Source organism: Dasypus novemcinctus, chromosome X, assembly GCF_030445035.2.
Source record: "Dasypus novemcinctus isolate mDasNov1 chromosome X, mDasNov1.1.hap2, whole genome shotgun sequence".
Classification (NCBI taxonomy): Eukaryota; Metazoa; Chordata; class Mammalia; order Cingulata; family Dasypodidae; genus Dasypus; species Dasypus novemcinctus.
In genome coordinates, this window is record NC_080704.1 from 11,795,493 (window position 1) to 11,823,225 (window position 27,733).

General features: G+C 46.9%; 1 protein-coding gene across 2 annotated transcripts in view; it reads left to right on the forward strand.

The window, feature by feature from the left end:
• The window catches only part of CLCN4 (chloride voltage-gated channel 4), a 90,364-nt gene that overhangs the window by 16,731 nt on the left and 45,900 nt on the right, over nucleotides 1-27,733 (forward strand). For both annotated transcript variants that reach the window (XM_004446450.4, XM_058291360.2), the window contains exon 3: nucleotides 25,759-25,913. In XM_004446450.4, coding sequence (XP_004446507.1) covers nucleotides 25,770-25,913 — 144 coding nt within the window. In that variant the 5' untranslated portion in view covers nucleotides 25,759-25,769. The remainder of the gene's footprint in view (nucleotides 1-25,758; nucleotides 25,914-27,733) is intronic.

Sequence of the window (27,733 nt, forward strand, 5' to 3'; positions counted from 1 at the left end):
TGGGCACTCAACGCCCTAATCATAACTCAGTCATGCCCAGGTACAGATCAGATTACAAACATCATCCAATGTCTCTTTTGGGATTTGTAACCATATCAAACTGCTACAACCAGCTGGGGCCCTTTTGTTGTGGACGGCTCATTGGTGGCAGTCAGTACAGCCCGTCAGGGAGCCTGTTCTGGGGTCCCTACACAGAGGGCAATTGTGACTTTGCGCATTAGTACGACCTGACCATTTTTCCCTCCTGTGGCTCGTGTATTTGGTGTCGGATCCAAGAACTCGTCACCTAACCTTGGGTCATGAAGATGTTGCGCATTTGTGCATGGCCACAAAAATCACTCACCTGGGTCTTGCAAAGCTGGTGGGTAGAAAGTGCCACCCAGTCCTCCTGCCCCTTTGCCCTGGGCTGCTGCGTCTCCCCGCACGCTAGTTCTTTCTCCGTCCCCTGCTTCCGCCCGTCTCCCCAGGTTTCTACCTCAGCCCAGTCTGTCTTCTTAATCTTGACTGTGTGCTCCACAGAGCAGCAGGGTCAGCATCACCTGGGTACTTGGTGCTCATTAGAAATGCAGCTCCCCAGGCCCTGCCTGCCCTGCTGAATCAGAAGCTGCGCTTCAGCAAGGCCCCAGGTGATACAAATATACACGAACTGTGGGAGCGCCGGATGAGGTGCCACAGCTGGGCAAGAGCCCCGTGCACCCAGGCCCGGAAACGGCCCGGCTTGCCTGCCTGCTCTCGGGCTTTGCCACCTCCACTGGCACTGCTGCTACTGGGGCCGGAAGCTTCTGTGTGGTGGGCGTGGCCTGGGCATCGCGGGACGCCGAACTGCAGCCCCGATTCTACCTGCTAGATGCTGGGAGCACAGCCATCCCCAGTTGTGACAACCAAAAATGTCTCCAGACCTCGCCACGGGGGACCTTTCCCGGGGGGCGGGGCAGATCACCTGTGAGCTCTGCTCCAGAGCGCGGCTTGTCTGCCGTGTTGGGCCACACTGGGCGGACGTGACCTGTGGACCTGCACGGTTGGCTCTGGGGCCCCCAGATTTATCCCCGCAGAGAAGTGCCTGCAAGTCTCCTTTGATGCCTTTTTGGCTTGAGGCCGGACCCTCCGCCTCGGCGCTGTGGCCGTTTTGGTCCCCAGCAGCCCTGGCCTCTGCCCGCTAGGTGCCACGAGCATCCCTCCCCATCGTGACAGGTGAGCCCCAGGTCGGGCACTCCCCTGGAAAGAGAGACATCCTTTCACCCCTTGGCCGAAGGCGGCCTCTTGTGGGTCCCAGGCTCACCCCCACGGCCTGTCACTGAGCCAGGGGCCCAGAGTCTTGCCCTTGGCCTGCGTGGGTTAGGTACCCATGCCAGGGGCCAGGTTTGTTCCCAAATGAAGGGGACGGGCCAGTTGCAGAGAAGTGACAGAAATGACCCCTGCCTGCCGTGCTAGTGCCCCTTGGCTGAGCTTTCATCCAATGACCACAGGCCATTTAGCAAAGACCTGTTGAGGGGGCCAAGGGAGGCCACCGTTCGGGGGCTGACCTGTTGGAAAAGCTGTCAGGACTCTCCAGGGGGGTGGGCTGAGCGCCACCCAGGTCCCATCTAGCCGCCACTGCCATGCCTGCAGCCCTTGTGCTGTTAGCTTAGCCCTTCATCAGAGCGCTGTAGTGCAAGCAGCGGTTTCTTCTCACAATGCCCTCAGGCCTCGAAAAGAAAACGAGCAGATGTGGCCACCCTCGCCTTCCAACGTGGCCACCCCCTGCCTGTCCCATCGCATCACACCCCCCAGGTGCTCTCCCTGCCGCAAGCCTTGGCTTCTAGCAGCATGTCGCGCCTCTTTCTGGAGTGCTCCAGGTCATCTCATCAGCCCGGCTTGGGCCACACAGCTCTCCCGAAACAACGAACGGGTTGGCATCCAATGGGCCAGATTTGAGTGTCGTGCACCTGCCTGGAGCTGGACCATGCCCTTTCTACCTGAGCCTCAAGGGCTGCGGAGAGCCAGGAGGGGCTTGCAATGCCAAGGAAACTTGTCTTGGTGACGTCGGAGAGAGGCCCAAGCGCCACCGCACCTGGAACAACGGGTGGCAGCCGTGCCTAAGAAGCCGCGTTGACTGTTTCACGTGGGGAAGTCTAACGAGCGTGCCGAAGTGCGCCGAGACCTAAAGGTGGAGCTGACCGAGTTGCAAAGTGACACACCTGTGTGTTCCTGACCACCCTGGAAATGGAACACGTGGCACCCCGTACCTTCCCCCCAGGGTAAATTGCCACCCTGGCATCGATGGAGTTTACGCCTCTGCTTTTCTTCACCGAGGTACCGCTGACGGACGCGCGTCTGAGCATCGGCGCTTCCTTCAGTCTGTTTTTGAACTGCAAGGACATTTTGGGGAGCCCTTGAGCTACCAAAGGGTGGGTAGAAGAAGAGAAGCCATGGAAGGTGACCGCAGAGGAGTGGGCCCAGGTGCGGGAGGGACTGCCGGGCAGAGGGCTGGAGCCCAAGGCTGGGGCGTCGGGTGGTCCCAGAGACTCGATTTAGGAGTTCGGGCTCGAGGTTCCGAGGCTGAGGGAAGAACGGCAGGGAAGGCAGGGCCGGGTGGTCCTGTCACTCGTGAGAACAGTTGGAGGTGTGTCCCACCAGCACCGGCCTGCCGCTGGCTGAAGGGCCCTTTGGCAGAGCACCCTCTGGTGGCCACTTGGGGTAATGACACTCCTTTGCGGCACCGAGTAATCGGAGACCGCAAGAAAAGGGAGTTTGCGAAACCTGCAGGTGAGGAATGTTTGGTGTTTCAGGAAAATCTGTGAGATGTGAAGCTTTTCCGAGACTACTCTTTTTGGCGCCATCTAATCAAAGCCTGGATCTGAACTCGATGTTCTGGGGTCCTTTCCTCCAGCTTTGTGGTTCTAGATTTCATCATTCACATTGTTTTGCAAAGCAGTATGGGTCACCTCTAGCTCTGATGACCCTGAGTGCTTTGTTAAAGCTTCCACACCATCATGTTTTTGTTCTTGAGCACCAAGGGCACCTGGAATCTCGAAGCGCTAGAATCAGATAATTCTGGTTGCCGTTTATAATAGCAGTGGGTGGGTTTCGGTTAGGAGCCACCTTTCATTTTCCCAGTGCTTCAAGGTCAAAGGTTGCTAATGAGATCCTTTAGTTGAATTTCCTGGGTCTCATTATTCCTTAAATAATCCCATGACGGAGGACTGCCACTGCTTACCTTTGTACTAACCACACTGGATCAGGAGAATTTCTGTGCGTGGTTTTGTTGGAAGGTGAGGGTCGTAGGCAGGCTGGGGCCTCAGAAGGGGTCCCAGCAGGTAGCAAGGGTTGGCAAGCCACAGCCCCCTGGCCAAATCCAGCCCACCACCTGTTTTTGTAAATAAAATTTTATTGGCACCCACCCACACCCATTCATTTACGTATTGTCTGAGGCTGCTTTCACAGTATAATGGCAGAGTCGAGTGCTTGAGGCTGAGACTGGCCCCGAAAGCTGAAAATATTTACCATCTGGCCCTTTATGGGAAATTGTTGGCAACCCCTGAATGCCAATTAAGTTGCCTTGGGGGCGGGGGACAGGAAGGAGAAAGGTGGCTTGAACAGCTTGCTGGGAGGGCTCGGAAGAGCAGGAAGAGACTTTGGCGGCAGTGTCTCCCAGTGCCGTGCTGCCAGAGGAACCTGCTGGCAGTTGCCACCTGCGATGGCCAGCCCTCCTTGCTGGTTGGATGGAGACGTTTCATGTTTAAACCCGAGTTATGACCTTTCTCTCCATCTGCCCACGTCACCTGGGCACTAGCTAATAGAGAAAGTTGGCAGATAATGTGCCGTGGCCTGATAAGGGGGAGGAATACTGGCATAAATATTATCAGGTTCTGAGGGCACCTGGCTGCTGCTGGGCAGGGAGAGGAGGACCAGCGGCAGGTCTTCAGCGTTCGATGACTGGGTGTCAAAAATGCTGGGAGCACGGCGTGGAATGGCTCCACGTGGGAAACAACCCCAACGGCCATCCGCAGTAGGATGGGTAAGTTCCTTGTGGTTTATTTCCATGATTGAATTTGAGAGAGTAGGGGTTGGCCAACGACGGCCTGTGGGCCAAATCCAGCCCTCTGCCTATTTTTGTCTGGCTCATGAGCTAAGAATGGTTTTTACATTTTTCAGTGGTTGAAAAAAAAATCCAAAAAAAAAATACTTCATGACATGAAAGTGGCCAAGTTGAATAGTCCCGCCAGAGACCCCAGGGCCTGCAGAGCCTCAAATGTTTACTATCTGGCCCTTTACAGAAAAACCTTGATGACTCTGTTAGGGAGTGAAGAGGATGAATGAATGATGATGACACTCAACAACATGGATGGGTCTTGCAGCAGCATGTAGAACAAAAGCAGGTGGAAACAAAAGATTTCCTTTATATCCAGTTCAACAACAGGGAAAACGTTATCTGTGTTGGGGAGCAGACGTGGCTCAAACAGTTGAGCACCTGCCTCCCATGGGAGGTCCCGGGTTCAGTTCTCGGTATCTCCTAAAGGAGACAAAACAATGAGTAGACAACAAGTGGACATTGAGGAAAAACAACGAGCAGACAATGAGCCAAAAAAAGTTAGATCTGAGTTGAGAGAGTCAGGATGGTGGATACCCTTGGGAGAGGCAGGGACTGAAAGGGGGTCGGATGGGGTTCCTGGGGGCTGGTCACGTGGGTGAGTTCCCTTTGTGAAACTTCATGGTACTGATCTCCCATGATTTGTACTTTGTAATGGGTGTATGCTTACTGCAATAAAAAGTGTACTTAAGAAAAATGTTTTCCTTCGGGCCCTTCCTCCAAAGGTTAAAGCTACAGTTACCAGCTGATCCAGTGCTTCTACTCCTGAGGACATGCTCGAGAGAACTGAAGGCACGTGCTCAGGCAAGCAGTTGTACACAATGTTCATAGGAACATTACTTGTGCTAGCCCTGAAGTGGAAGCAACCCAAATAGCCACCAGCGGGTGACTGCATAAATCAAATGTGGTCTCTTCAAACAATGGAACATTAACTGGCCGCGAAAAGGCATGATGTTCTAATACATGCCACGGTACGGGGGAACCTGGAAAGCGTGATGCTGTGTGAGGGCAGCCAGACCCCCAGAGTCACAGGTGAGGTTCCACCTCTGTGAAATGTCCAGGACAGGCCGATGCACAGAAACGGAAAGGAGGGTCCTGGTGAACGAGCGCGGAGGGGTGGGGTGGAGGGATGAGGAGGGACCGCTGATGGGTGCGGGCCTCCTTGTGGTGGAGGGAATGAAACGTTGTGGAATTGGACAGTGGCGATGGTCGTGCAGCCTTCTGACTCTCCTAAAGTCCACTCAGGTGTACGCTTTAAATCTCAACTTTTAGAACTGCTTGAAAAACACGGAGATTGCTCCTGGAGCGCCCTGGGCATCTGGGCAGGGCGGGAGGAAGGTGCAAGGCTGGGCACCTCACCTGCGCGCTTGCGCTGCTCCTCCAAGTGCGGGGAACTCGCAGGTGGTCGGGGAGGGCCTGACTTTCCCACTGGGTAACCCTGACCATCCAGCTTCTCCAGGCGACTCCCGGGCTCATTGAGGAGCTGGGAGCAATTTCTGGAAGTGAGCAACAGTGGGTACCTTAGGTTTGATACTTTTGTTTACTAAGAACTGCACGTCTCAGAAAAACAGGACAGGCTGATAGAGCTGTGATAACCCACTTCCTGTACTTCTGCCGATTCTGCCCCACTTTGCCCCCATTTCGCTGATCTCTGTTCCTCTGGTCTGACTGGAGGGGAATTGGAATGGTCTGGTGGCGGCGTGGCCGTGCGCACTTCCCGTTGAGAAGCAGGGGCTCGCTGCGGTGACAGCGAGCTGCCATTGCTCACCTCTGGGTTGCTTTTTCTGTTTATCCGTCTCTTCTGGGTTAAGGCTTGCGGTCCCCACCTCTTGGCGTTAGCGCACGCCTGCTCACCTATGTCAGCTAGCCTCTGTGGGCGTCCTTTGGAGGTGATGAGATAATCCCAGTGTCCCTGACGCTGCTCAGAAAAGCAGCTGGCAGTGAAGATAACGCTGGAATTTCTGGAAAGCCCCAGAGGTCTACACATTATCTGTGGCAGAAAGAAATTGTTTTGATGAATAGAAACAGGTTTGTTGGACCTGGAGAAGGTGAAGGGCTGGTGCTAACTAAGTTTCAGTCTTTTGGAGAGGAAGATGAAGAGGGTCCGGGAGGGTAAGCCAAGGGTGTCCCGTGGCAATTCAGGGCCAGCCTGGGGGCTCAGACATAAATCTCTCCTTGAGTGGCCTTCCCATTTCAAGTAGATGCGTTTCAGATTTGAAAGAAAAGAGTTTCTGACAAATGTAAATGCTCGGAAGAGGTTTTAGGAAAAGGTATTTAAGATGGCAGGCATAGATTCGTGTTTAAAGGCCTCACTAGTTCCTTTTTTGTTTTAAACTAGAGAAGTTGTAGGTTTACAGAAAAATCTTGCAGAAAGCACAGATTTCCCATCTCCCCCTATTATGAACACGTTGCATTAGTGTGGTATATTTGTTACAGCTGGTAGAAGAATATTATTATACTTGTTCTGTTAACTCTAGTCCATGCTTTGCAGTAGGCTTCCCTGTTTGTGTTGTATAGTCCTATGGCTTTTTGGCTTTCTGTTTTTCATTTTGTTCTAGTAACATATATACAACCTAAATTGCCACCTTTTAACCACGTTCAAATATAGGATTCAGTGCTGCTAACTACATTCACAGTGTTGTGCTACCATCACCACTTTCCGTTGCTAAAACATTTCCATCGACCCAACCAGAAACTTGTTGCCAAGTACCCAGTCGCTCCCTGTTCTCTACCCACCCTGGCCCCTGGTAGCCCGTGTTCTACTTTCTGACTCGATGAATGTGCTTATTCTAACTAGTTCTTATCAAGGCCTCACTAATTCTTGGTCAGCAGAAATCCCTAGCGGGTCCTCACAAGGCCGGGGTGTACCCCCTCTCCTCACTGAGCCGAGCTGGAGTCCCTGGTGCCCCTTTTTGGCCAGCAACCGACTTCAGAGGTGGGATTAGGTAAACTTGAGAAGTGAGGGAACAGGCAGGATGGTAAGCAAAAGGCATTTTCCTGAAGCCCTTAGGGACTGTTTTATCATTCTTTTTTAAAGTCGAGAAGTTGTGAATTAACAAAACAATCATGCATACGGTTTGCCCCCCCTTACATTGTTGTGATACATGTGTTAGAAATGAAGAAAGAACATTGTCATAATATTACTGCTAGCTATGTCCATAGCTTATATTTAATGTTTTCCCCACAAACCATCCTGTTATTAACACCATGTATTAGTATTGTGTATTCGTTACTGCTCATGAGAGAATGTTCTCATATTTACACTGATAACCACAGCCCATCATCCACCAAGGGGTTCACTGTATTTTATGGTCTCCTGTCTTGTACAGTCCATCCAAAGTGTGCAGCCAGTGGTTCTCAGTTTCATCGCAGAGATGTGCTGTCACCAGCTCAGTCTATAGTGGAACATTTTTCTTACTCCAAAGGAAAAAATCCCATACTCTCCTAGACCCCCATAGTTGACCCTTAAAATTGAGATAAAACTTTCTTTGACATTCCTATAAAGATTTATTTATTTAATCCCCCCCCCCGTTGTCTGTTCTGTTCTCTGTGTCTATTTGCTGTGTCTTGTTTCTTTGTCCGCTTCTCTTTTTTTTTTTTTTTTTAAAGATTTATTTATTTATTTAATTCCCCCCCCTCCCCTGGTTGTCTGTTCTTGGTGTCTATTTGCTGCGTCTTGTTTCTTTGTCCGCTTCTGTTGTCGTCAGCGGCACGGGAAGTGTGGGCGGCGCCATTCCTGGGCAGGCTGCTCTTTCTTTTCACGCTGGGCGGCTTTCCTCACGGGCGCACTCCTTGCGCGTGGGGCTCCCCTACGCGGGGGACACCCTTGCGTGGCACGGCACTCCTTGCGCGCATCAGCACTGCGCATGGGCCAGCTCCACACGGGTCAAGGAGGCCCGGGGTTTGAACCGCGGACCTCCCATATGGTAGACGGACGCCCTAACCACTGGGCCAAGTCCGCTTCCCTACAATATTACTGTTAACTATTGTCTATACATTACATTAGTTGTGTTTTTCCTATCTCCATATTTTTAACACCTGGTAATAGAGGAGCATTCTTATATTGTACTATTAACGGAAATCATCATCCACCACTAAAATCACGATGTTATACAGTACCTAGATTATTCTCTAGCTTTCTTTCAACTGACATTAGCCTCCCTAGGTTTCAACCACAAACATGTTTATAAATCAGCAGTGTCGATGATACTCACTATAATGTGTTACCCTCAACTCTAACCATTTCCCCACATTTACAACCCCCTTATTAAACATTCAGCAGACATTCAGCACCAGCTCCCCCTTCTCAACCTATATTCTATCTCTTAGTAACCTATGCTCTATAATTTAACTCCATAAATTTCTTAGTAACCTATGCTCTATAATTCAACTCCATAAGTTTACTCCTCATATTTAGTTCTTATTAGTGAATCCTTGCAATAACCGTCCTTTTGTGTCTGGCTTATTTCTTTCAACATAATGTCCTCACGGTTCATCCCTGTTGTCGCATGTATCGATACTTCATTTCTTCTTACAACTAAATAGTATTCCATTCCATTGTATGTATATACCACGTTTTGTTTATCCATTCATCAGTTGATGGACACTTGGGTTATTTTCATCTTTTAGCAATTGTGAATAATGCCACTATGTCACTATGAACATCAGTGTGCAAATGACTGTTCGTGTCCTTGCTTTCAGTTCTTTTGAATATATTCCTAGTAATGGGATTTCTGTATGGAAATTCTGTATTTAGCTTCCTGAGGAACCACCAAACTGTCTTCCTCAGAGCCTGCACCATTTAACACTCCCACCAACAGTGAAAGAGTGTCCCTATTTCTCTATATCTTCTCCAGCACTTGTAGTTTTTTTTTAAAATAATTGCCATTCTTAAGACATGAAATGATATCTCATTTGTAGTTTTGATCTGCATTTCCTTAATATCTAGTGATGTTGAGCATCTTTTCATGCACTTTTTGGCCATTTGTATTTATTCTTTGGAAAAATTTCTGTTCAAGTCTTTTGCCCATTTTAAAATTGGGTTGCTTGTCTTTTTCTCTTCGAGTTGTATGACCACTTTTTATAACATGGAAATCATATCCTTATCAGATATGTGGTTTCTAAAAACTTTCTCCCAATGAGTAGACTGCCTTTTCACCCTCTTAACAAAATCATTTGAAGCACAAAAGTGCTTAATTTTGAGGAGGTCCCATTTACCTGTTTTTCCTTTCATTGATTGTGCTTTGGGTGTAAGGTTTAAGAAACACCACCTGGGAAGCAAATGTAGCTCAAGTGATTGCACTCCTGCCTACCACTGGAAGGTCCCCAGTTCAGTCCCCAGTTTGCTTTCTGGTGCCTCTTAGCAAAGATGAACAAGACAGTGAACTGGTGTGATGGGCAGGCATGGCGAGCTGATGCATCAAGGAGACACAAAGAAAGACAATGAGAGATATAACAAAGCAGGGAGCTGAGGTGGCTCAAGCGATTGAGCACCTCTCTCCCACATGGGAAGTCCCAGGTTCAGTTCCCAGTGCCTCCCAAAGAGAAGATGAGCAGGCACAGAGAGAACACAGTGAATGGACAGAGAGAGCAGACAGCGAATGCAAACAACAAGGGGGTGGGAATATAAATAAAATAAATAAATGAAAAAAAGGCCACCACCTACCAAAAGATCTTGAAGATGTTTCCTACATTTTCTTCTGGGAGATGTATGGTTGTCACTTTTATATTTAGGACCTTGATCCATTTTGAGTTGATTTTTGTGTAAGGTGTGAGGAGGGGTCCTTTTTTTTCTTTTGGATAAGGATATCCAGTTCTCCCAGCACCATTTATTGAATAGACTGTTCTGGTCCAGCTGGGTGGGATTGATAGCTTTGTCAAAAATCACTTGACTGTAGATGTGAGGGTCTGTCTCTGAATTCTAAATTCAGTTCCATTTGTCAATATATTTATCTTTATGCGAGTACCATGCTGTTTTTACTCCTGGAGCTAAGTAGTATGCTTTAAAGTCAGAAAGTGAGAGTCCTCCAATTTTGTTCTTCTTTGTAAAGGCATTTTTGGCTATTTGGGGCCCCTTAACCTTCCAGATAAATTTGATAATTGGCTTTTCCATTTCTGTATAAAAGGCTGTTGGAATTTTTATTGGGATTGCATTGAATCTGTAAATCAGTTTGGGTAGAATTGACATGACATGATATTTAGTCTTCCAGTCTGTAAACACAGAATGGTCCTTCCATTTATTTAGGTCTACTTTGGTTTCTTTTAGCAATGTTTTGTAGTTTTCTGAATACAGGTCTTTTTGTCCTTGGTTAAGTTTATTCCTAAATATTTGATTCTTTTAGTTGTTATTGTAAATGGAATTTTTTTCTGACTTCTTCCTCAGATTGCTCATTAGTAATGTATAAAAATGCTCCTGGATTTGTGTATTAATCTTGTATCCTGACACTTTGCTGAACTTGTCTGTTAGTTCTAGTAGTTTTGTAAAAATTTTTTTTATTTTCTAGGTATGGGATGATATCAGTGAATAGTGAATATTTTACTTCTTCCTTTCCTATTTGGATGCCTTTTATTTCTGTTTCTTGCCTATTCCTGTCTTTCAGAGTGATTTTATCAAGAAAGGATGCTGTATTTTGTCAAATGCCTTTTCTGTGTCAATTGAGATGACTTTTCTCCTTTAATTTATTAATGTGGTGTACTACACTGATTGTTTTTCTTGTGTTGAACCACCTTTGTGCACCTAGGCTAAAGCCCACTTGATTACGGTGTTTAATTACTTTAATTCAGTTAGAAAGTATTTTGTTGAGAATTTTTGCATCTATATTCATTAGAGAAATTGGTTTGTAATTTTCTTTTTTTTGTAGTATCTTTGTCTGACTTTGGTATTAGGGAGTTTGGTAGTGTTTTCTCCTGTTCAAATTTTTGGAAGAGTTTGAGCAAGGTTAGCATTAGATCTTTGAGTGACTGGTAGAATTCACCTGTGAAGCCATATGATTCTGGGCTTTTCCTTTTTGAGAGTTTTTTGGGTGACTGTTTCCATCTCATTACTTGTGGTTGTTTGTTGAGGTCTTCTCTTTCTTCTAGGGTCAGTGTGTAGGTTGTTCTTAGGTTTCTATGAAATTGCCCATTTAGTTTACATTGTCTAGTTGGTTAGTGTACAGTTGTTCATAGTATCCTCTTATGATCAGTTTTATTTCTGCAGGGTCAGTGATAATGTCTGCTTCTTATTTCTGATTTTATTTATTTGCATCTTCTCATTTTTTCTTTGTCAGTCTAGCTAAGGGCTTGTCAATTTTGTTGATCTTCTCAAAGAACCAACATTTGGTTTTGTTGATTCTATTTTTTTCCCTTTCATTTCATTTACTTCTGCTCTAATATTTGTTATTTCTTTCCTTCTCCTCACTTTGGGATTAGTTTACTGTTCTTTTGCTAGTTTTTCAAGGTGTGCAATTAGGTCTTTGATTTTAGCTCGTTCTTCTTTTTTAATGTAAGCATTGTGAGCTATAAATTTCCCTCTCAGCACTACCTTCACTGCATTCCATAAGTTTTTTTCCCCCCTTTCTGAAAGCAGTTTTATTCACATGCCATATAATCCATCCACAGTGTATTATCAGTGGCTCTCAGTACAATCACAGATTTGTGCATTCCTCATCACAATCAACTTTAGAAACCCCACACCCTTTAAACTCCTCTATTATTGACACTTGGCATTGGGTGGTACCTTTGTTATAATCGATAAAAGAATATTAAAATACTGCTGTATTTTACTATAGTCCATAGCCTTAGGTATATTTTTCCCCATATACTGCCCTGCCTTAATACCCTGTAATAGTGACATACATTTGTTCTAGTTCTTGGAAGAACATTCTTATGTTTGTACTATTAAGCACATTCTTCATCCACAACTGGGTTCACTATGTTATATAGCCCATATTTCATCCTCTAGCAGAAATGGTGCTTTTTTTTCCCTTCCATCTTCCACGTTGGTTTTTAAATTTTTCTTTAAAAAATAAAGATATTTAGATTACATAAATGTTATATAAAAAATATAGGGGATTCCCATATGCCCTGCTCCCCACACTGCCCACATTTATCCCCATGAACATTTGTCATTAGTGTGGTACATTCATTGCAATTGATGAACACATTTTGGAGCATGGCCACTAAGCATGGATTATAGTTTACATTGCAGTTTACACTCCTTCCCACACAATCTGTAGGTTATGGCAAGATATATAATGGCCTGTATCTGTTGTTGCAGTGTCATTCAGGACAAGTCCCAAGACATGAAAATGCTCGTGTATTACACCTGTTTTCCCTCTTCCTGACTTCAGAACCTCCACTGGCCACTGCCTCCCAATCAATAATATAAGTCTTCCATTGCTAGAATCACAGTAAGTCTATAGTAGAATACTGGTAAGTCCACTCTAGTCCATAGTTCATTCCCCAATCCTGGGGATTCTGGGAAGGTGATGCTTACTACTCCATCTCTAATTGAGGAGGTTTCAGTCTCACATGACTGATGGATGGACTCTTGCTTGCAACTGGCTCTCTCGGTTCCAATCCATAGGTTTTACTATGCTGTGTTCTCATTTTTATTGGTCTTGAGATAATTTATTGATTTCTCTTGCAATTTCTTCTTTGACCCACTGATTATTTAAGAGTGTGTTGTTTAATCTCCATGTATTTGTGGATTTTACAATTCTCTGCCTGTTACTGATTTTCCAGCTTCATTCCATTATGAGCAGAGAAGGTGTTTTGTATGATTTAAATTTTTAAAAATTCGTTGAGACTTGCCTTGTGACCCACCATATGGAATATCTTGGAGAAGGATCCATGAGCGCTGTAGAAGAATGTATATCCTGCTGTTTTGGGGTGTAATGGTCTATAAATGTCTATTAGGTCTAGCTCATTTATCATATTATTCAAGCTGTCTATTTATCCTCTGTCCAGATGTTCTATTCATTGCTGAGAGTGGTGCATTGAAGACTTCAACTCTTATTGTAGAGGCATTTATTTCTTTCCCCTCAGGTTTGCCAGTGTGTGTCTCATGTATTTTGGGGCACCCAAGTTAGATACATAAATATTTATGATTATTTATTCTTGGTGGATTGCCCCTTTTAGTAATATATAATAACTTCATCTTTTATAACAGTTTTGGATTTAAAATTTACTTTGTCTGATGTTAGTGTTGCTACTCCAGATCTTTTATGGTTACTATTTGAGTGGAATATCTTTTTCCAACCTTTCACTTTCAGCCGGATTGTGTCCTTGCATCTAAGGGGAGTCTCTTGTAGATGGCATACAGATGGCTCATATTTTTTTAATCCGTTCTGTCAGTTTATGTATTTTGATTGGGTGGTTCAATGCATTAACATTCAGTGTTATTACTGTAAAGGCATTACTTTGTCTATTTTTATCCTTTGACTTTCTGTTGTTTTATCTTACTATTATCTGTCTTTTCCCTCTTTTAGTTACCCTTACTAATATCCTTAATTTTTACATTCTTTGCCAGGTCTCTTACCCTTGTTTTTTCCTTTCAGCGTGCAAAATTCCCTTTAGTATCTCTTGTAAATCCAGTCTTTTGGTAACAAACTCACTCAGTTTTTGTCTGTCTGTGAACACTTTAAACTCACCCTCATTTTTGAAGGACAGTTTTGCTGAATAAAGAATTCTTGGCTGGCAGTTTTTCTCTTTCAGAACCTCAAATATATCATACCACTGTCTTCTCACCTCTGTGGTTGCTTAAGAGAGATCAGCACTTATTTTTATTGAGGTTCCCTTGTGTATGATGCATTGCTTTTCTCTTGCTGCTTTCAGAAACCTCTCTTTATCTCTAGCATTTGACATTCTGAATAGTAGGTATCTCAGATTAGGTCTATTTGGATTTATTCTGTTTGGGGTGTGTTGTCCTTCTTGGATAATTGATATTTATGTATTTCATAATGGTCAGGAAGTTTTTGGTCATTATTTCCTCAAATATTTTTTCTGCCCATTTTCTGTTTGCTTCTTCTGGGGCGTCTAGTATGCATATGTTTGTGCATTTCACATTGTCATTCAATTCTCTGTGATCCTGTTCCATTTTCTCCGTTCTTTTCTATTTCTGTTCTCCTGTATTTTCAAGTTCAGATGCCTGTCCTTTAACTCATTTATTCTGTCTTCCACAAACTCAGATCTGCTGTTATATGCCTCTAATATATTTTTAATCTCATCCATTATGTCTTTTATTCCCATAAACTCAGTTACTTTTCTTTGCAGGCTTTCAAATTGTTCTTTATGCTCACCCAATGTCTGCCCCCTTACCCCATGGCTCCCTTGTCTATTGGCTCATTGTTTTTGCTCATAGTCTGCTCTTTTTCTGCTTGTTGTCTCTTTGTTTCTTCTTTAGGAGGCATGGGGAACTGAACCTGGGACCTCCCATGTGGGAGGTGGGTGCCTCTCTGTTTGAGCCACATCTGTTTCCTGCTCTTTTTTTATTTTGCTCTGTCTGCTTGTTGTTTTGCTTTTGTAGTGCCTGTTGTTTTTGCTTGTTGCCTGCTTATTGTTTGTTCATTGTTTTTTCTCATCTCCTCATTGTGTTTGCTCATTGTCTGCTTGTTTTATTTTGCTCAGTGTCTGTTCATTGTCTGCTCATTGTTTGTTTGTCTTCTTTAGGAGGCATTGGAACCGAACCAGGACCTCCCATGTGGGAGGTGGGCACCCAACTGCCTGAGCCACATCTGTTCCCCAGTGTCTTCTTAATATCATTTATCTGTTTTAGGAGATTTGTGGGAACATCACTGATTAGTTGTCTTAAATCCTGTGTCTCATCAAGTTTTTTTTTTTTTTAATCCTTTGGATTGACCATATCTTCCTGTTTGTTAGTAAGGCTTGTAATTTTTTGCTGATGTCTACGTAAGTGATTATTTGGTGGATTTACTCTGATGGTCGATTTCTCTCTCTTGGCTAGTGGTCTTGTTTCACAGCTCTTCTTTGATTTTTGGTTCAACTTATTTTAAATCTTTGCATTTGCCCAGGTTAAGTTATCAAAAAGGGCCAGGGATCCATAATGGGATCCAGACCGGATCCAATAGTGCCTGGACATGAGGGACTCTAAAATGTGTTTTTACTTCTTACAGTTTCCCAGCCTGCTAGCAGATGGCACTCTTCAGCAGACCCTTCCATGGAGGGTCTCTTTTAGCCTCCACTTGCTGGTGGTTCTGGTCTTGCCAGAGCTGAGATTCAAAACTGGCTCCACTGACCAAACTCACTGATGAGGAACCAATTTTCGCCCTGCATCCTCCCAGGGAGGAAGATATCCATTCCCCTCTCAGTTGGCTGCAGTGAGCCATGGGTTTTCCTCAGGCTGTTTGCCTTGAGGGTGGAGATGGGTACAGTTCCCAGTCGTGGGGACTAGTAACCCATAGTTTTTGCTTTGGCCTCTTTGTCTCTCCATTGCTCTCCTTCCTGGATGGTGCATAGCCCTCTCCTGGTCTGCAGACCCCCAAAGCAACTCCCTTGTACAGCTTTTTGCCCTTCCTCCATTGTTTTTATAAGAGGGCTAAGCTTTGTCACCCTACTCTGACACCATCTGCCTGGAAGTCCAACAGGGATTTTGATTTTAACCAACACTTCTGAAGCATGAATCATGTGCCAGGTGTGAAGTGCTTTACAAACGTCAGTTCATTCTTCATGTCAACACTCTGAGGTAGATGCCACTACTACCCCCACTTTCTAGACAAGGAGACTGAGGCCCAGAAAAGTCATGCCACCTGCCTAAGGCCACATGGCTAGTAAGTGGCAGAGTTGGGATTTGTACCCAGGTGGCATGGCTCCAGAGTCTGCATTTTTAACTACTACACAATACCACTTCTCTTGTGATAATGTTCTAAATATAGAGGGAAAAAGCTTAATATTGAGGAACCAAATATATGATCCTTCCACTTTTTTGGAAAATATGTCTAAGAAAAATACACCAAGATGTTACAGCAGTTCTCTACCTAGGGCATTGTATTAGTTTCTTAGAGCTGTCATAACAGGTTCCCACAAATGGGGTGGCTTAACAACAGAAATGATTTCTCTCCCAGCTCTTGAGGCCAGAAGGCTGAAATCAAGGTGTTGGCAGGGTTGGTTCCTTCTGGAGGGTCTAGGGAGGAATTCTTCTGTATTAGTCAGCCAAAGGGGTGCTGCTTCAAAATACCAGAAATTGGTTGGTTTTTATAAAGGGTATTTATTTGGGGTAGGCACTTACAGATCCCAGGCCATAAAGCCTAAGTTACTTCCCTCACCAAAGTCTATTTTCATGTATTGGAACAAGATGGCTGCTGACGTCTGTGAGGGTTCAGGCTTCCTGGGTTCCTCCCTTCCAGGGTCTTGCTTCTCTTTGTGTTCAGGGTACCTTTCTTCCTGGGGCTGGCTTCTCTTTCCTCTGTGAGCTTATTTCCCAGGGCTCCAGCTTAAGTCTTCAGCATCAAACTCCAACATCAAAACTCTGACATCAAAAACCCTCAAATCTGTCCTTTGCCAACGCCCTAATCATAACTTAGTCATGCCCAGGTACAGACCAGATCAGAAACATAATCTGTTGTCTATTTTTAGACTTCATAACCATATCAAACTGCTACACTCCACCCTCTGAATTCCAAAAAGATATTATAATATTAAAAAAAACTTAAATCAGTAACAATGCAAGTATTAATCATACCACAATCAATTTAAAGAAATATAGTTTGTCTTGGGGCAATGTCTTGTCTGCTATAGACCTCTGAAACTTAACAAAACAATTCATCTGTTTCCAATACACAAATGGATAAAGGAAAAACATTTTCATTACAATAAGGAGAAATTGGGAGGGAAACAAGAGTCATGGGTCCTCTACAGTTCAGTAAACCCACAGGGCATCCTCCGTTCAATTTCAAAGCCTGAGAGTCATTCTTAAGAAGATGGTTTCTTCTCCTTGGGGCCATATGGGGACCCACCCTTTCCACTGGCTTGCCCAATGGCCATTTTCTTGGCTTCACCGTCATCAAGCATCTTGGTGTCGACCAAGCTCCAGTCCTCTCCCTCCAAGAGTGTTGGTGTGATTGCCATACCTTATCCAATCGTTGGGTTAGAGTTTTAAACCCCTAGTACAGTGATGTAAAGACAACATTCCCCCTAACCTTTGGCATGCAGGCTCAACCTTCTCAGGAGCAATGAGTTGACCACTGGCCTTCCTTAACCTTTGGTATACAGGCTCAACCCTCTCAGAGCAACAAATTGACCACCTGGCCTTCCCTAACCTTTGGGGGACAGGTCCACCCCTCCCAATCCTGCGGAGTGCTGACCTTAACCGCCCTAATCCTTGGGTAATGTGCTCCATCCTTTCTGTACGTTGGGGCAGCAAAATTCTCCCAGAACATCAGACAGGAACATCCACCCTCTTCAACTGCTGGGGCAAACTCGCCTTCTCTGTACACATGGGTGGGGTTCTTCTCTTGGCCCAAGGTGATGTCCAAATTCCAGATCTCAGCTTCCATGGTTTTCCTCTTAAAGCTGTTTCCCCTTCAGTCTCTCCTTTCCATGTCCCTTTTTGTTCCATCTGACAGTGGTTTTGTTCTTATAGCTCTTTCAAAAATCTTGTTGGTTTAGCATGCAAGAAGCAGGGGTCCAAGCCGTCAGACGGTAAAACTTTTCACAGGTCTTTCCTAGATAACTGCATCTTTAATCCTGATTTGCAAGTTCCAAGTTTAGTTAAGTCCTCCAGTGGGGCACTTTCATCTGGGAGCTTGATTTCCAGGGCTTGGAATTTCCAGAATCAGTTTTTGTTTTCTTTGTACCTGACAGTTCAGTCCTCAGCATACCTCTCTCGTCTAGCATTTTGCTATAAGCTGCACGCAGAAGCCAAGATACGTTCTCTGGGTTTACTTTGGAAATTTCTTCAGCTAAATGCCCAGGCTCACCATTTTCAAATTCTGCCTTCCATAAAACGCCAGGAGTTAATCTTGCTAATAAGTTCTCTGCAACTTTAAAACATGGATCGCCTTTCCTCCAGTTTCCAATAATAGTTTCATCATTTACATCTAAAGCATCATAAAAAAGTCTCTTTAAGTGTCCACATTGTTATCAACAGTCTCTTCAAAGCACTGTAGGTCTTTTCTTCCAAGCATCTCACAATTCCTCCAAAAAATACCCCTTCCCCATTTATAAAACCATTCCAGCATTTCGGTAATTGCAAAAGCACTACCCCACTCCTCAGTACCAAATTCTGTATTATTCAGCCCAAGGGATGCTGCTTCAAAATACCAGAAATTGGTTGGTTTTTATAAAGGGTATTTATTTGGAGTAGGAGCTTACAGATACCAGGCCATAAAGCCTAAGTTACTTCCCTTACAAAAGTCTATTTTCATGTGTTGGAGCAAGATGGCTGCCGACATCTGTGAGGGCTCAGGCTTCCTGGGTTCCTCTCTTCCAGGGTCTTGCTTCTCTCTGGGTTCGGGGTTCCTCTTTTCCCAGGGCTTACTTCTTCCTGGGCTCAGGGTTCCTCTCTTCCTGGGGCTCATTTCTCTTTCCTCTGTGAACTTACTTCCCAGGGCTCCAGCTTACAGGTCAGTATCAAACTCCAACATCAAAACCCCCCAACTATGTCCTTTGCCATGCCTTTTATCTGTGAGTCCCCACCCACCAAGGAGTGGGTACTCAACGCCCTAACGACATGGCCCAACCAAAGCCCTAATCATAACTTAATCATGCCCAGGTACAGACCAGATCACAAACATAATCCAATATCTATTTTTGGAATTCATAACCATATCAAACTGCAACACCTTCCTTGCCTCTTTTGAGCTTCTGGTGCCTCTTAGTAAACCTTGGTACTCCTTGATTTGTGAACACATTAGGCCAGTCTCTGCTTCTGCTGTCACATGACCTTCTCCCCTGTGTCTGTCTGTCTCTATGTCCAAATTTCCCTCTTCTTATGAGGACAGCAGTCATTGGATTAGGGCCCACCCAACTCCAGCATGACCTCATCTTACTTTGATGGATAGCTGCAAAGACCCTATTTCCAAACTAGGTCCCCCTTTCAGGTTCTGGGTGGATGTGAATTTTTAGAGGACACCACTTAACCCAATACAAGTTTCATGACAGGTCATCATTATTTTCTCTTGATCCTTTTCTGTATTTTCCAAGATTTTTAGAAAAATAAGTTGTATGGTAGTTTGTAGTTTTCAAAAATAGCCATGGCAATATTTCTGGTTCTGGGTGTTCTTCTAGAAGCTTGCCAGTTTCCCTTTAAAAGGCGGGGAGTCTATTTCCCCTCCCCTTGACTTTTGCAGTTGCCTTCATGAATAGAATGTGGCAAAAGTGATGTGTGTGACTTCTGAGCTAGGTGAGACCAGGTGGTGCTGCTTATGTCTGGTCTCTTGAGGCACTTGCTTTGGAGCCCTGAGCCTCCATGTAAGAAGTCCTGCCATCTATGTTAACTAGTTTAATCCTTTCAGCAAGTCTATGAGGTATAGGCACTACTCTCATCCCTATTTTATAGATGAGGAAACTGAGGCACAGAGAGCTAAAGGCTCTCAGGCAGAACCCAATGGCAGGGCATGGTTTGGGACCATTATTCCCGTTCATGGTCTGATCCTCAGCTCAGATGTCTGTTTTCTCAACTCCCTTTTGGGATTTCACCACAAGCCCCACAAATGGGGTGAAACAGAGCAGGGTTCTAGAGGGTGAATAGATGCTTTCCAGGCAGAGAAAAGGAAAGGCATTCTAAAGTTAGAGGGAACAGTACATTCAAAGGTGTTTGGTCATGCTGGTAGCCTTGATTAGCCTGGGTATTCAGTCAAGCCTTGACTAGACTTTCTGTCTCAGTCCTTCTTGATCTTGATCTGGGTGATTTCTTGCCTTCTTTCATCTTCTGGAAACCATTATGTTATTGCAAACACCCAACTAACTCCACTAACTCCAGGTTCCCTTTCCATGGCGCAGATATCCTTGCCTCCTGTTCTAAGGGTGAGCTACCCCTTACATACTTCGTTACCATCCCAGTTAACACAAACTCATCTTCCTCACGCCCTGGGGGCAGTGAGGTGTTTTACTGGACAGAGGCTGTTGGAGCCTTTGAATCTGGCCTCTTGGGGTCTTCCTGCTGGGAGGCCACACCTACAGGTACTTTCTTGCCTTATGGGATTGACCAAAAGACCTGGGTATCCTGCGTGTCTCTCAAAGCCCCCTAGGAGCTGAATAATGGTGGGATGGGAAAGATGTTATCTTGTCAGGCAAGATATAAACTGGTGTGAATTCCATTTTTTTTAAAGATTTATTTTATCTATTTCTCCGCCCCCTTCCCCCCCCCCCCCCCGCCCCCCTTCCTTCCCCCCTTTCCCCTGTGATGGTTAGGCTATTGTGTCAATTTGGCCAGGTAATTGTGCCCAGTTGTTTGGTCAAGCAAGCACTGGGCTAACTGTAATACAAGGGCATTTCTGGACTTTAGTCACCATTGACTTTACTGCAGTGGTAAATCATAGACAGCTGGTTATAATTATATCAATCAGGGAGATTGCCATCAGCAATGAGTGACTGAGTGATGCTTAACCCCATCAGGTGAATGCCTTAAAAGGGGAAGTGATTCTAGCATTGAGAAGAGAATTTCCCAGCTTGTCTTTAGACAGCCAGCATCTCCCAGAACTTGTCAAGAATCTTCATTGGACTTTCATTGGAGCTCCTGGTTGCAGCCTGCCTGCGGAACTTGGACTTGTGCATCCCCACGGCTGTGTAAGAGACTCTGATAACCTCTTACTATCAACAGATATCCCTTGTTGATTCTATTTCCCTAGAGAACCCTGACTAATACACCCCTGTTGTCTGCTCCTTGTGTCCATTTACTGTGTGCTCTTCCGTGTCTGCTTGTATTCTCATTAGGCGGCTCTGGGAACTGATCCTGCAACCTTCCAGAGTGGGAGAAAGGGTTACTATCTTGTGCCACCTCAACTCCCTGTTCTGCTACGTCTTCTTTTTTTTTTCTCCTCCGTGTCTCTTGTTGCATCATCTTGCTGTGCCAGCTCTCAGCGTCGGCTGACACTCCTGCATGTGGCGACTTTCCTGTGCCCAGTGGCATTCCCATACAGCGTGGTGCTCCTGTGCAGGGCAGCATTCCAGCATGGGCCAGCACTCCATGTGGGCCAGCTCGCCTTGTGGGCCAGCTTGCCCTCACCACGAGGCCCTAGGCATTGAACCCTGGGCCTCCTATATGGTAGATGGGAGCCCAGTTGGTTGAGCCACATCTATTTCCCTGAATTCTATTCTTGGTAACTGTCATCTATTGCTGCTCCAATCCTCCTTCCCTGGAGTTGCTCTGCAGTGCCTTAACTAACTTTCTATCTTGTCTTCAGTTCTCCTTTTCCTCAGAGCATCGGTAAATTGTATCTGTTATCCACTGTTACTATGTTACTATGAAACACCCCCCTCACAAAACCAAACAACCACAAAACAAACAAAAAAACTCAGTGGCTTAAAACAGTGACCATTTATTTATTATTCTCATGAGTCTACAGCTTGGCTGGGTGGTTCGATTGGGCCAAATGACACTGATCTTGGCTGAGCTTGCTTGTGAATCTTTGGCTGGCTGGAGCTGGTTGACCTAGGATGGCCTCAGCTGAGATGACCCAACCTGACGTCAAGGCTGCTTCTCATGGCAGTGGTAGAGTTCCAAGAGAAAAAGTAGAGGCTACAAGGTCTTTGGGGTCTAGGCTCTGAACAGGCACACTGCCACTTCTGTAGCTTGTGACACAGCCAGCCCAGGCTCAAGTGGTGGAGAAATAGACACCATCTCTGGATGAAGAGGCTGCAAGGTCATATTGAAAAGGTTGTGAATACAACAACTTAACAATGAAGAGACACCTCAATTAAACAATGGGCAAAGGACTTGAATAGACTTTTCTCCAGAGATCTACAAATGCCAATAAGCATGCAGAAAGGTGCTCGACATCATTAGTCACTAAGGAAATGCAAGTCAAGAGATACCACCTCATACCCACCAGTATGGCTATTATTAAAAAATGGAAAATGGAGTGTTGGTGATGATGTGGAGAAATAGGAGCCCTTGTACTTGGTGGGCTGGTAAAATGGTGCAGCTGCTGTAGAAAATGCTTTGGCAGTTCCTCAGACTCTTAGACATAGAATTACCGTATGATCCAGCGATTCCATGTCTAGGTATATACTGCAAATTGAAAATAGGGACTCAAATCAGTACTTGCACAGCAGTGTTCATAGCAGCATTATTCACAATAGCCAAAAGGTGGAAACAACCCAAGTGGCTATCAGCAGCTGAATGGATGAACAAAATGTGGTAAATCCACCACATGGATTATTATTCAGCCCTAAAAAGGAATGAAGTTCTGATGCATACTGCACCATGGATGAATCTTGATGACGTCCTGTTGAGTGAAAGAAGCCAGGTGCCTAAGGACCGATATTGTATGATTCCACTTATGTGAAATACCTAGAATCAGTGAAGTCATGGAGACAGAAAGTAGATCTCAAGTTACCAGGAGCCAGAGGTAGGGTGAGGGGAATGGGGCATTATTGCCCAGTGGGGACAGAGTTTTGTTTGGGGTGATGGAAACCTCTTGGTTATAGATGGTCATGATGGTGGCACAATATTGTGAATGTAATTAATATACTGACTTGTACAAATGAAAGTGGTTAAAATGGGAAATTTGGGTTTGTATATATGTTACCATAATTTAAAAAAAGGAGGGGTGGAGAATAGGAACCATTTTTGCTATCAGTCTACCGCATGGTAGAATTTTTCTGTAGAGGGCCGGGCTGGAAATATTTTGGGCTTTGTGGGCCACAGGGTCTGCCACGGAACTACTCACCTCTGCCGCCATAGTGCGGAAGCTGCCACAGACAGTAGTGAAAGAGTGGGAGTGGCGTGTGCCAAAAAACTGCATTTCCCAAACCAGGCGGTAGGCTGGATTGGGCCGGTGGGCTGGATTGGGCCTGCAGGCTGCGGCTTGCCGACCCCTGGCGTGGGTGATCAAGACCAAGTAGGAATTTTGGATATAGGCTCTGGGCCACTGTCTTTTCCTGGAGCCATGGCTTTAAGGCCATCAACAGAGGTGTCTTTGCTAGCAGAAATGCTCTTGCTGGAGAGAAGAAATAGAAGCAGGTGAGAGGACCAAGGCTTCCCGTCGAAGGTGCACATGAACTCTCACACCTATGGCGGGTTGTTCCTTTTACTTTATTGACCTGGCAAAGGTTAAGTTCATTCCTTAGTTCAGGCCTCAGGGCTCACCCTGCGGCCCCCTCATCTGGCCGGATTCTGGTCCTCATCCCACCGCACCTCCCAGATGGCTCCCCCTTGAGTCCTTTCTTGCCCTTCTCCTGGTCCTCCCTGTCTCTCTTCCCCAGGGATGCCACCCCTCCTCTTTGCACCCCCTGGGAAGCTGTGGGGGGGCCGATTCTGTTTATTTTCCTGTGTCGGTCCTGAGCATGACATACTCTCCCAGAGTTTAAAGATGTCATGGTTCTGTTTCAGGCATTATTGCCCAGAGGTGTTGCTCGATCCGCGATTTGGTGACATTTCCGGGATGCAGAGTCTCCTTATTTCAGGACACCGCCCAAATCTGGGCTCTCCTATCTTCTGGCTGCCCACTGGGGGTCACCAACCTGCCGTCTTATTTTTCCCAATTGTGATTTTCTTCACCACCTGTCAGAGGCTCTTGCCATTCTGCTTTTATGGAAACAAGCCTGGAGTCTTTCCCTCCCAGTTTGCTCCTTCCCTTACGTGACTGGTTGCTGCCAACGTATGCTGCGTGCTGCTTCCCCAGAGCCCAAGTGGACAGGCAGTGTTTTTGGCTTGGCTCCGCTCAACCCTCAAGCTGGAAGGGCCTTTTCAAGTGTGAAAGCAGCCGAGTTGCACAGAAGGGCCATCAATCAATCACGATGGCACTCTATTGCTTGTGAGGTGATTACCCCAGTTTGCCCTGAGTGACTTTTTGATTTGATTAAAATGCAGTTTCATCAGCTCATGGCTGGGGCCCCTGATAGAACCATCCATCGTGGCACAGAGAGCAGGCTGCAAGCAAATATTTTTATAACCGCCTTTTAGCTCTTTAACCAGCTCTTCCAGCACTTTTGTGGTCTTCCCCTCGAATTCAAATTTCCTTACTGTTTGCCCAAGTTGTTTGAATTTCATGCCCATTCCAACCTCTTGTGTTTGTAAGAGCTTATTCTTTTTTCTGCTCACTGTAGGCATACTGGTAGCACGCGCCAGGCCTGCTCCAGAAACAGTGTCTGCATCTCAAGTGAGCTCCCTGACGATTTTATTGTCCTGTTTTTTTAAAAGATTTTCTTTTTTATTTTATTTCTCTCCCCTTCCCCCTGCCCCCGCCAGTTGTCTTCTCTCTGTGTCCATTCACTGTGTGTTCTTCTGTGTCCGCTTGTATTCTTGTCAGCAGCACCGGGAATCTGTCTCTTTTCGTTGTGTCATCTTGTTGTGTCAGCTCTCCGTGTATGCGGCGCCACTCCTGGGCAGGCTGCACCTTCTTCACGCTGAGTGGCTCTCCTTATGGGGGTGCACTCCTTGCGCATGGGGCTCCCCTACATGGGGGTCACCGCTGCGTGGCACAGCACTCCTTGTGCACATTAGCCCTGAGCATGGGCTAGCTCATCACACGTGTCAGGAGGCCCTGGGTTTGAACCCTGGACCTCCCATGTGGTAGGCAGACACTCTATCCGTTGGACCAAATCCGCCTCCCATGTCCTATTTTTTAAATTGTATTTTTTCTGAAGATACATAGATCACAAAAAATGTTACATTAAAAAATATAAGAGGGTCCCATATAACCCCCACCTACCTCCCCCCACTCCTCCCACATCAACACCCTCTTTCATCATTGTGGCACATTCACTGCATTTGGTGAACACATCTTGGAGCACTGCTGCACTGCATGGATTATAGTTTACCTTGCAGTTTACACTCTCCCCCAGTCCATTCAGTGGGTTATAGCAGGATCGATAATGTTCAGCCTCTGTCCCTGCAGTATCATTTAGGACAACTCTGTGTGATTTTGAAGGTGGGCCAAGAAGTTAGCAATGGGATGTGGAAGATGAGATGCGATGATTAGTTGGTGATCGTTTTCTAGGCAAAGAGCTGTCGGAGTGGAATCGGTATCTTGGGCAGGAAAGAAAGACACTTTCGACCTTGCTGCTGGCCTGGGAGCAGGATGCCTTTTGAGTGTATTTTCAGAAAAATAAAAAATGAGCTTCTGCCCCGGGAGCTCGAGGGAGGGATGCGGGCTACCCTCACAGCAGGAGGCCTGCCCCCTGGCAGCCCTCTTGGGGGGGTTTCCATCTCAAGGTGGTCTCGCCCCACACCTGCTGATCGAGGTCTGGCCGGCCTTCTTTCTCTGCTGCCACTGTACATTGTTAATATCGGCTGCCCTGACGATCCCACAGCCTGCCTGCCCGAGCTGTGCACTTTTTCTCCCCAGAGCACCAATTCTGGAATCAGTGCCAATGTCGCCTAGGTCCCGAGTGTCCTGCCTCACCCCTGGTGACCCCTCCAGCCTCTCAATTATATGCCATGCTTTGTAGAACACGAGGTTTTTCACAGCAGAGACACCCAAGTGGGAACACTTCCTGATCGCAGGAAATAAGGCGCAAAGTAGCCCCCTGGTGTGTCCCGTGGGGGTCCTGCTAACCCCTGCAACCTCCCCCCTTTACCCCTCCAGGCGTAACTAGTATGGTCCACGCGGGAGAGATGAGCGGCTCAGGTAACCTGATGGATTTCCTTGACGAGCCGTTCCCCGACGTGGGGACCTACGAGGACTTCCACACCATCGACTGGCTGAGGGAAAAGTCGCGGGACACCGACCGACACCGAAAGGTCTGTGCCTCTGCGAAGGCCACGTGGCTGGGATCCCCTCAGGTGGCGGCAGCGTGTTTTCACGCAGCAGCATGCTTGCGCTCAGCCCTGCTCAGGGTGGGTGAGGCTTCTGCGCCCCACAGCAGCCGGGCTCTTAGGAAGGGCAGGGCTGCAGGGAGAGGCAGGGAGGTGGTCGTCCTTACCATACCAGGCGCTTCGGGGGCGCAGAGGACCAGGAGGGGAGCCGAGAACCAGGTCCATCTGGGGTGACATCGTGCCCGGAGTACCTGCAGGCTGGGCGACTTGGGGGTGCCATTTCCGGGCCCCATTTTCTCTTCTGTGGAGATGGAGGGAATTCTACTGAAAAAGCGAGCGGGACTGCGTGCATGTGAGCATGGCAGGGTACGGTACCTGGCCTCCAGCTGGTGGTCAGTGTGTCCGAGTGGGCTTTGGTGGCAGCCAGGGTCCAGGCTGTGGGTCACGTAGGGATGGGGGGAGTCCTGGTCAGAGAGGGAGATGTGGCAGCTGGGTCTTCAAGGGGGCTTGTGCTTGCTGGGCAGATTGGGGGAAAGGAGTCCAAGCACCCAGGCGGCCCTTTCCAGAAGACACGGGCAGGAAAGAACGCGGGGAAAGGAGGAGGAAGGTCTGACTGAAGAGGCTGACGCGTGGGTGCACCGAGGGCATCAGGTTCAAGAGCTGTCCGGGGGAGCTGTTGACAGGCTTGAGGGGGCGACTGGCGTCAGGAGGGCAGTGGAGGCCCGGGAGCCCCCCAGGGGCTCTTGCTGTTGGGGGAGGATGCCCTTGAGCAGAAGGAGGAGGGCGGGGGGGGCGCAGCTGCCGAGGGAGGACGAGGAATTCTGTTTCGGACGCTTCGAGTTGGAGCCTGCAGCCCAGGGCGTCTGCTTGGCGTGTGGGGCTCCCTCTGTGCAGTTGAAGGGAGAGGTCAGGGCTGCGATGGAGAACGAGGGGTCCCTGGCGGAGGCGAAGGTGGCCGAGGACAGAGAGGGAGAAGGTAAGTAGGCAGCCAGGCCCCCGGGCAGGGCTGTGTTTAGCAGGTATGGGTGGGAGAGCTGGCAGAACACTTAATGGCATGAGGGGGAGGTGCAGCAGGCCAGAGTGGCCCCCAGGCAAGGAGGAGAGGGTGTCGAGGAGCGGCTGGTGACAGGGTCGCCCTCCACGGAGAGGTGACGTGGGAGGAGAACCAAGGGGAGGCCACGTGGGGCTTGCGGGTGACCTCAGGACGGGGAATGAGACAGGCAGCGTGACGGCGTCTCCATCCTTTCCTGAAGGCTGGCAGTGAGAGGGCGAGAGTGGGGTGTGGGGAGCCAGGTAGAGTCAAGGCAGGGTTTTTAGAAGGAGGGAACACAAACGTTTCCAGAAGGTAGGGGAGGAAAGCCACTGGCTCCAGGGAAAAATGACTGCATCAAGGTGATGAACTCATTCATTCATTTCTTCATTTTTCCATACAAAATGTCTCGAACTTTTACAATATACCAGTCATAGGGCTGGCGTGTACCCCAAGCTGAATAAGCCCAGAGTCCTGCCCACGGTGCCCTAGAACAGGGGGTGGCCACCTTTTTCTGTGAAGGGCCAGACAGTTAAATATTTTAGGCTTGAAGGGCCCCTGTTGCATTGTTGCATTTTTTTTTTTACAACCCTTTAAAAATAGAAAATCATTCTTAGGTTGTGGGCCGTATGAAAACAGGCTGTGGGCCCCGAGCCGGGATCTGGAGTCTAGCGGGGAAGCCGGGCAGGGGACATTTAGCTGATAGAGCCTTGAGGGCCCTGAAGAGAAGACCAAGGCACTGTGGGGCTGCCAGAAAGGGGCAAAGGTCAGATTT